Source organism: Aythya marila (assembly GCF_965140915.1).
Source record: "Aythya marila genome assembly, chromosome: 4".
In the NCBI taxonomy this organism is placed as follows: Eukaryota; Metazoa; Chordata; class Aves; order Anseriformes; family Anatidae; genus Aythya; species Aythya marila.
In genome coordinates, this window is record NC_139045.1 from 43,351,935 (window position 1) to 43,362,524 (window position 10,590).

At 39.0% G+C, this 10,590-nt stretch overlaps 1 protein-coding gene across 1 annotated transcript; it reads left to right on the forward strand.

The window, feature by feature from the left end:
• Nucleotides 1-5,360: 5,360 nt before the first annotated feature.
• On the forward strand, nt 5,361-10,245 carry IL21 (interleukin 21; the record flags this gene model as incomplete). Its single annotated transcript, XM_082759568.1, has 5 exons — nt 5,361-5,559; nt 5,686-5,721; nt 9,463-9,600; nt 10,051-10,131; nt 10,231-10,245. Exons 1-5 carry the CDS (start codon nt 5,425-5,427, stop codon nt 10,243-10,245), a joined length of 405 nt encoding a protein of 134 aa, XP_082615694.1. The 5' UTR covers nt 5,361-5,424.
• Between the last annotated feature and the right edge of the window lie 345 nt (nt 10,246-10,590).

Here is a 10,590-nt window from a genome sequence, read left to right on the forward strand (position 1 = left end):
GCCCACCTCAACATGGATTAGAAATTGCTTATAACATAACTGTGGAGAAGCATTATGGAGAATCTTGGTGGGTTTATAGTGCTATATGTAGTCTGTTAATTTTGCTGTGTCTATGCACCACACTCAGAGTTGTAATTATTCTGATTTTTATAGTAAATAAAAATTGGAGTTAGTAATATTTTTCCCTGCTTTTGGTGGTTTACTTTCCTCTTTTCTAAGCAAGGCTAAGACAGAAGAATTATACAAAAGCTACAAATAAGAAAATAAGATTTAGAGATGGCAGAATGGACTTGCAGAGCTGTCAGAAATACTTTGAAAAATAGTTTTCCTTGATCTTATATACAGAGGTCCTCTTCCAAGTCACTCATTTTCCAGCATAACTCTCTCCCCTTGCTTTCCTACATTCCTCCCATGTTGCAGACAGCACCTACATGAAATGGCACATACACGGGTTACAAAAATTCTTTGAAAGCAGCCCTGTGAGTTACAGGCTTCTTTTTTGGCTGAGCCATACCAATGACTAAGCTATGGGAAAAGCCTCCATTCAGCTACACTGTAAAGGAAAATGTGGGTGGGGGAACTGGGCTTTCATTCAGCACTTGGGTGTGGAGTGGCAATGTCGCAAAGAGGAAAGAGGAAGAGCCTCGTGGGCCAGGGATGGGAGATTTCCACTCTGCAGCCAGCCCTCCAGAGCCAGGCAAGCAATGGTGTGAGCGAGAGTGTCGTTGTTTGACTCAGCATGTTCCTAAGCCACAAAAGAGAAGTGACGTACGCAAAAAGCAGGTTGCTTGCTCTTATCTGATAAGAGGGATATCAAGGAGTTTTCTCCACTGCCTAGACAGAAAGGAAGTGCTTTGTCCTTGTATTTCACTTTCTCTGTCAGGAGCCTTTCTTCAAGCAATTATCGTGCTCTTACAGCCTCTAACCCAAGACAGAAGCCTATAGGGTTTTAGGGAAATGATATGCCAGCACCTGCTACCAGATTACCAAATACCTGTTGGTTAGCTTCCCACTCTAATGGCTCCACCAGCTTTAGAACTGATTTACTACATAATGGATTTAATTGAGTGTTATTTCAGATAGAGTCATCTCACCAGTATGCCTCCAACAAACCCTTGGATTATCCTGCTGGACCAGTAAATGAATGAGGTATTTCTGAGACGCTTCTGGGTAGAAAGAGAGAATGCTTCACCTCCTACCTGCTGCACAAACAGCTGCTGGTCTTGTGGTACAGACATCCCTTCACACAGAAGGTTTCATGGTAAAATATGCGCTCATCTTCACCACCATCTACCTTTCACATTAAAAAATGTCATCTCTAATACCATAAAGTGCCTTTTACAGTGCAGTGCCATACAAAAACAGTATGCACAACCTGCCAGCCATCAGCAGGGTTCTCCCTTAGTTTGCAAACCATTAAGTAAACCTAAACATCAGGGGATAGCCACTGCCCAACAACACAGCTTTGCTAAAAGGAGAACCTTGCAATGAAACAAATTCCTCAAAACAAAGAGTGAATTTTATAACAGTTTTCATCAAACCTGAGCTTGGTTCAGTGAATTTAAATCTGATTTTGCCTACCATTATAACTTCTGTCTTTCGTAAAGCAACAGCATCTCAGGACCATCCAGGCTAGAAAAATGCTGAGCCTCACAATTATCTCATTGTTTTTGTTATTCATATTTTATCTCCAGAAACAGCAGTATTTTAAGACCTGATCAGTGCATTAGATCCCTAATTATTACAATTTTGGGAAAACACAAAAGACGAAGATTAAAATGGCTGTTACCTACACAGGTACGATTCTACTGTAGAGCTGTAGGATCTTGTTAAACGCGACTGTAAAGGTCAGGACCAGCATCTGGAAATGACTCCCTGAGACACAGCAATATCCAGAATGCAGCTGTGCATTACTCTTATCCAGCGAACCACCAAGGACCAAAAAAATGCAACATTAGTCCATAGCAGGTGAAACATTTCTAGTTGGTATGATAAAATATTATAGCTACTGCACAATGAGATGTTGGGACCTCATCCAGAATAACATCTGCCAGTCCAGTGAAGAAAGGTGAAGTGGAGGTGTGCAGGGCAGAACTGATGGGATGACTGGGGAAAGGTACACCAACCAACCTTGTATTGTCTAGCTTGGGGTCAAAGAGAGTATGACTGCTCTCTCTAAGCTGAGCAAATGAGCAAGCATCGGGCAGGGGAGAAAATGACTTAGGTTGAAGGACAGCATCAGCGTAAAAACCAAAGAGGCCAAACTAACAGTCAGTGCATTTAGGCTGGAAACGTAAAAGCTCCTGAGCTAAATACAGAGAAATTACACACCAGCCACAGAGGTGAACACAACTGTTAAATAATTATCATGTATTGTCATGGCAGGGGACAGGAGCTGATGCCCTCAATGTTGCCCCTTTAAGTCCTGTGTTTCTGAAAATATAAGGAGAGCACCAACCCAAGTTTGTGAGTAGCCCTGAAGTTGCCTGGTTAATGCAGACTCTCTGCAGGAGCATCTCTGCATGGGTAATTGCCAACCATCTAATGAGGATATGGCTAACAGAGGCGATCCTACATCCAAATGGAAAGCTTCCAACCTGTCAGTCACATACAGCTGCATAAAACCACAGTAGCCATGGCTAACACTATCACCTACAGTAGCTGGGTTCAAAGGAACTCCTCAAAAGAATTCAAAGTTGAATGCCTGACAACAAAAAGCAGCAGCAGGCATTTCTACCAGCCTGCTCCTTTACTATTAACACTCCTAATGGCAAAGTCAAAAACTGGACTGAGAATACAATGCATGTTGATAACCTACAAAGGAAGATGAAAGTTCAGTTATGGTAAAGAGGAGCAGCCTTAAGTACCACCTATCAGAAGTCATCTCTCCATCCCCTCAGCAGCTTTACAGAGATGTTGAACGACAGATTTAAAAAACAAAACAAAACAAAACAAAAAAAACTTACCCTACAATGCTTCACATGAATAAAATGGGGAAAAGGGAAATAAATTCATGGTTTATCAAACAAAATCTCTTTATTGCTGCTGACTTCCATTACTGAACCTTATCTACAAATTAGTATAACTTCGGAATAAAACCTGAGACACACCCTCCACTTCACAGTCCAGCTGGGCTGCTTATCTAAAATGATTTCAAGGTACATCCCTCAAAAGGGACGTGCAAAAAATTATTGCACTACTTTTTCTTGAAGAAATTAAATTTTAGACTACGTGACAGAAGAAAATTTTTCTCCTTTCTTGTCTCTGTTCTCATTCTTCAGGATTTCTGTTCTATCAGGTGTGATTAGCTACCCCTTTCACCAGGAGAGATTTTGTACATGCATACTGGAGAGCGTGAGTGCATTTGTGTAGACACATATACACCTATAAAATCTATTCCTTTAAGCTATCCAGTTTCTTAAAGATCATAAATGACTTAAGCACAGAAAGAGTGTGCAGTGAATAATCATACATATACAGAAGACAAACTCACCTGAGCATGCCAGATTAGTCTCTCACCAGGTGAAATGATCATTTTGACATGGACAGCCAGAAATAAGTCATCTCACTTGACTGCCCAGATTCACCGGACAGGTGAACACAGAAGCATTTTACACAATGCTAGTTTATTACATGGACTAGCATTCTAGGTAAAGACAACATTAAATTGAAGTCCATACACTGATGCCTTTGTAAGGCATCTCCACAGCCACATGGAATCTCTGGACTTCCAGAGCCCAAGATTTAGGACACTTAAGCACCTTTTTATTCACTTTCGTGAGGGTGCCAGGTGACTCTATCTGCCTTCTACTAGTTGTATATACAAACCTTTCGATGGTCATACCACAGTGTTTACAACCATTTATTAGTGATAATACATAATAGTCATTTAAAGTCATTTTTCCTTCTTCTGATGAAATATTAGGAACAGTGATTTTGAAACCATCTGATTCCTAGAGGCTGCAGAACACTAAGTCCCTAGTGGCCCACTCAGACCCCTTCTGAGAACAGGGCAGCTCAGTGAGAGTGACAAAAATTGGGCTTGGGCTGGAGGAAACTGATCTAAAAAAATAAAATTAAATTAAAAAATAAAAAAAAAAAAAGCATTTGAGAAGAATACCCTCAAATACCTTTAACTTCCACGGAACTCATTGAGAAAGGAGACATCTGTGGAAGTCCCCATAAGAGAGCATTCCTTACCAGCATTTGTTGGAAAAAAAATCCTGTCATTAATGCATCATCTTTCAAGTAATAATCTCAAAACTACTTCCTCAAAAGTAGCCTATGTACGTAATTACAATAGGAATTAATTTTGAAGAAAATCACAGGAGTATGCTTTATTTCTTAGATCATTCTGATGGTTTTATTCTGGCTTTAAATTTTGTGCAGTATGTATTTTTAATGGATTTCACACCAAACAAAAGCACTTCTACATTCTCAAGAGAGTTCTCTGGTCTCACTATCACATCTCCATTGAAAGGGTGGCATAAAGTTGCAGAACGAACCTCAAGCCTAACTGTGGCAAACCTAACTGAGCATCTAGCTGCTATAACCACTGGTCTACTGACAGCCACAAAATGATAACGTCCTGAGGGACTCATTGGGATTTAGCCCCTGATCCTCCAGTATCATTTCTATCTGGGGAATGGGCATGGTATGGGGATTGACCTCCCCCATGGCAATGCATCTCCTTGAGCTCAGACTCCTGCAAATGCTTTTCACACCCCAATGGACACACTCTCTAAAATGCTATTAAAATATCTGGAATTAGTTTGAAGTAAATACATGTATAAAGCACACTTCAGCTTCCTTAAATGCTAAAATGAGCTTTTCCTCACAGCTGTCGCAGAAACCAAGCATGAATGTAAAAGTGGCAGTTCACAGACAGGGGAACAAGCTACACATCCTTTGGAGCTATAAAGTAGGAAAAATTACATTAAAATTGCTAAAAGAAGTCCTGCCATATTTCATCAGCATGAAATGGAGCTTCAGTTGGATTGGAGAGGTTCATTGCTGCAAGAAGCAGGAAAAAAATGCAGAATCTTTGTTTACCTGGGTCTGTGGTTTCTAAGTACCTACTTTTTACTACGTTCATTTCTTGACTCAAAGCGAAAATGGGAATTCACCCTTTTCTCTTTTTTTCCTGTCCAATGTGCAGATGGGGCACATTTTCATTCACTCCATCAATCCCTGCCCCCTACGCACGAGCTCGCATACATACACCTAGCCAGTGGAAAAGAAAAAAGGTTACTCATTAATCCATTCTACAAAGCTTTCCAAACTGAAATGGGTGGGTTTTACATCTCCAGCAAGGAGCAATATATAGGTAGACATGCAGCATACCTGAGCATAGCTGAAGCTCAAGCATTCATCTTGGATAGCACAACTTTGCTTCTAACACATTTTAAAACAGAACTCAGCACTATGGAGAGGATGATTATTTTCTGTATGCTCTTCTTCTGTTCCAGTATGGTTCTGACTGCAACTCCACAAAAAGCAATGAAATACAAACAGCTTCTAAAGACAATTGATCAGTTAAAAGATGTAGTGAAAGATAAGGTAAGCAAACTATTTGTCCTAATACTGAAATTATTTTCAAGCATTAGGTACTGCTTAGAATGTAACTTTTGAGGGATACTACTGCAATGTTAAACTTTTCTAACTTAGATTTGTTTTTCATTGTAGGATGCTGAATTGCCGCATACACCAGAAAACCCTGTGGTGAGCCTGCTTTAACATTTCCTTTTAATTATATCAAATTTATTTTGTATTGGTTAATTCCACTGACAAATGGCAGATGTCTTCTTTTTAGTATCTCTGACCTAGAACTCTTGATGCAAGCTAGTTTGAAAACACTTTGATAAAAGTTTCTTATTCCTGGGTTTTTAATGTCAGAAGTGTTTATATTATGCAATCTTTATTAGTAGGTTACTACACTCTGTGTATTCTAGAACACCCACAGATTCCAATTTGTGCATATTCCTTTTATTCACTGCTAAGAGCAGGGGATTCAAACAAGACCTACATGACTAGCAATGCTCTTGGGGACGCAGTTTTGGGGAGAGGAAGCGCCTCCAGCTACCATGAGCTCCAACCACATTGGTATTATTGCTGCATGGAGCCTAAAGGGAGCCCCCTTTCCCTCCCACCATAAAACCGTATTGCATAGTGCTTCCTTGCATGCAGTCCCAATGGCTGCTGTGAGACTGCTTGTGGGCAAGGGTTGTGCTATCATGTAGAACAGGAGAAAAAGTGCATTCTGCAAGTATTCTCTTTACATTATGACTAGTTAAAAGAACAACAACAGGTCTTCATAGATCCCTTTTTGTACACATTATTTACTTAGACATTTTTTAACGGTGATATTTGGTGTAACCCAAAGCTAGGAACTTCTTGGTAAGTTACATTAGAGTCATAGAAAGTGTGTTTATGCCTAACAGTGGCAGGATACAGGATTTACAGCAACATTAAATACTAAAACCAATTAGAAACTAAATGCATTCTGCCTTCTTTTGGTAATCCCAAACATGCAATGAAGGTCCAACACTAGCCACAGCTAGTGTAATACTTCTCCTGTTATCTGCTGTCTTAGGGCACTGACAATGACTTCAGCAAGTAAGCAATTTTGATGGACATATAAAAGTATTCAGTACGTGTAGTCATTAAAAAAACAACTCGCAGAGTATAAAGCTATTTATGCAGGGCTTTACACTTTCGTGTAAAATAATAACAAGAAGAAAGGAAAAAAACTCACCTCATTTCACACAGGTTTCATTAGCCTCCTCCAAGGGTTTACAGTTGGGCACGTTTTTTACTTGCCAAAAGCAGAAGCATGACCAAAAAGATTGCTAGAAACAACTCATTGCTAGAAACAACTGCAATGCAAAAATGTAATGCACCCTAGCTAAATGCTGTTTTTTTTTTCATTAACACTCTTTCTAACTTGTAGTGTCAAAGTGAAAAAGAATCAGATAATTAGCTGTCATTTCACTGCAGAGTTTGCTACTACCTCCGAAACAAGCAAATAGAGCCAGTGACTAATCGCTTCATCAGTGTTTTTTTTTTCTCTCACTCAAAAAACATGGTCACCTCAGGAAGGAAGACAACAATTCATTTGCAGCTTAGGGCTTTACAGGCTGCCTCTGGGAGGTCCTGAGTACCTTCATCAGAAAATATAGGAGATAACAAATTCAGGTATTTGGAAGGTACTCAGTGTGACAGAGGTTTGATCTCTGATGAAAAGCTAACAGTAGGAATTACCAGCAATCATATTAATAAAGTTTTCATTCTGCGGGGCAAAATTTGCATTTGCTGAGTTGTCCAAATGCTTATCTATGAGTTGTTGTGTGCCAAAGTAGCACTCATAACTAGGTAACTGGGTACAATTACACCTGAACATACAAAGCTGTATTTAACAAAAAGTCTTTCATGTAACTGTATTTCAAATATCAAAATATTGTTTATATGGCAAGCTGCTTATGCCAGATTTGAATGTAGCCTTGAATATGCAGGAAGACGGCTACCTTTTATAACATCCAACATTTAGTGGTTTATCACTATTTGTTTTGACTTCCTTGATCTTTCTGTGTGTGGACTGATAGCCCCACTTCAAACCCACAGCACTTCCCTGTACACTCAAGTGTGAAATTATCAGAAAATACATTAGGAGGTGTGAATAAAACAGGAGAAAACATGCTGAAGTCGAGAAATTAGTCTTGAGACTGAACTGGTTCAAGACAGGAGGGAGAATACGATCTGCTGCTGGTGACAGCTCTGGCAGCTGAAGCCACTGGCACAATGCTCTAACCCTGCTGGTTGCTGGTTCAGGAAGTGCAGGCTTTTCAGGGTACGCTGTACAGTTCAGAGTCTCGCGCAGAGCCTTTCTGCAAATCCTCCCTGACAGCTATTTTGCATGTTTACCTAGCGCCCCTCAGACATCACCAGCAGCCCGTGTTTTGAATGCCTCTTCATCAAAGTGCTTAATCCATTGCAAGGCAAACAAAATGCAATCCTTGTGGCCCTCTGACTGTCGGCCTGCTTACAGTTAACTGTTAACTCAGCAAAAGAGAAAAAAAAAAGCAGCATATATGAGAAATGCTGGTTTCTCAGCTCATCACGGATGAGGCACAAAATGTTTTCAGTTTCAGCTGGAAAATCGATCTCTTTTAAAGAGTGTTGTTTTTTTTCCAGTAAGCAAGTCTGGTTACGGTAAGAAACCTGAAACAAACATAAATGTCTGGTTTTTAATAAAAATAAAATATATAAATATATATAATATATATATATAACCAGTATAAGACGTTTCTATTAACATTTGCTATAGGCAACATAAACGGAGGTTGCCTTGTCCTTGCAAGTGAACTGCTGTGGTATCAGCAAACCAGATGAGACCCAGCTTTGGTAGCAGTTGGTATGCAAAACAAAGATGATGTCTTTGGAGCCTTTCTAACATACACAATCAGCATTTCTAAAAGTTTCTTTCTTTGGAAAATGGAAAACATGTTAGAAATTGGCTTCAGTAAACACTGCTTTTCTTTCTCTATTGACAATAGGTTGGTTTTGGTGGTATTTTCCACAGTTGTGTGCCCAGCGAGGAAAATAGCCACTGCACAGGAAAGGAAGTTCTGGAAAGCTTGTAGTCTGTTAGCACAATACAAATTAATATGCAACTGCACCATGAAAGCAAAAAGGCAGTTGCTCTAATTCCAGATAACTAGCAGCAACAAAAGAATTACACCACTGTCATACAGCACACCAAGTGAGGGCTTCTTTTCAAGTTAGACACAGATGATGCTTACTGGCCTTGACTCAGGTTTAACATGGCTCTGAATTCCCTGCAATTTGGCAAGACAATTTGAGCTAGGAGCCTGGCTCCTTGTCTTCTCTCTCATCCTCACTCTCTCTTTTCTCTTCAGTAAAATTACTCACTAATTTCAGCGCTTCCATGTCCCATGCTATCAAGGGAGAATATTTGAGTAGCATTTTAAATCATGCAGTTCTATGTCAATTCTAATTAGTAAGTAGATAATATGAGAAATGGCACAAAAAGAGGAAAAAGGAAGTCTATTCTCAGATGTACTACTGAGGAACAACCCTGAGAGAGATTAGGAATATTTTAAAAAGAAAATATTCATGCCTATGCTTGTGAAAATCTGCTGCATATGATGGGATCTACTCTTCAGTAGCACCTTCTTTTAATTATTGTAATGATCAAAATTCAAAGGGCAATTTTAGGCATTTATATGATGAGGAAATACTTGAGCAATTACCAAAGAACAGGCAGATCAAAGGTCAGTGATCTCTTATATTTCTAAAAGTAATTTAAAACAATAAAAGGACTGTTGAATCTTCTCAATCAATACTTTGCATAATTAAATTTTGTGCATAAATCACAACGTAACACATGTGGAAAAAATGCTGCAACATTCATTTTAAAATTATTCCTTGTGTTCTTGCCCATAGGACGAGTGCCTGTTCACAGCTGTGACCTGCTTCCAGAAGGGCATACTGAAATTGCAGCCAAAGAACAGCCAAGTAAATTCTACGTTCATCAAAACAGTTAACATCTTGAAAAGACCCATTCTCAAAGACTCTGGAAAGGTAGGATTTCCTGACAATGCTCATAATCATGACCATTGTTCCTTACTTTCTGTAACAAATACTACCTACAGCAGTGAAACTGTAAAAGCCAAGCTTGTTAGAAAAACAGATCAGTCTTTTATTACTTTGGAAATTAGAAATATCCATTTTTCTGCACTTCCAAGAGAGACACTCACTCTGTTCCTATCAGTCAGTTGTGTCTATGCACTTTAATAATGGCAACCATGTGATGTGCATGACAAAAGGATTGGGATTACTGCAAAAAAATGTGAATGAAAGGTGCAGTTATTATTTTCTTTCCCTTTATGAAATAGCCTGTCTCTCAGCTCTTCCATTTGTAAAAGGCTTTGGTTACAAAGATTACTGCTTGATCAGTAGGAAATCTTTAAATATTATGTATGACTATGATGAGCTCTTTAGAAGTGGAATGATTTTTTTTTTTTATTTCAGCAGTGTGAGTCTACATGTGAATCTTACGAGAAAAAAACCCCCAAAGAGTTTTTGCAGAGCTTCTCAAAGTTGATGAAAAAGGTAACAATCAGAGTTGACTCCTTCTGTTTTTTGATGTTTTGTAAACAAGAACCGATGTCTGTATTTTCCATTATTCCTAACATTGTGTTGTTTTCACAGCTTTTCAAGGATTAATACAGGACACATGAGACCTGAAGGCTACAGAAAATCTACTATTTAAGGCAGACACTATACTATTTAAGACAACGTGAAAAATGTAAATATTTTCCATTGCTACTGTGCTGTGCTGTGTGTGTGTGGTAAGTGAAAGCTTCTCCCCAATATTAAGGAGGCTTATTTGGATGGCTATTCATAAGACAGATGCTATTTTAAAAGTGATCTGAGCCTCACCTTACGGTGAAAATTACATTGTAATTTCACAAAAATAGGTTCGCGTAAGGGACTTAACTATAACCTTATGCTAAACCAGATATACACGAGATGGCTGCTATTCTATTTTTGCATTCATCTCAAACGAAC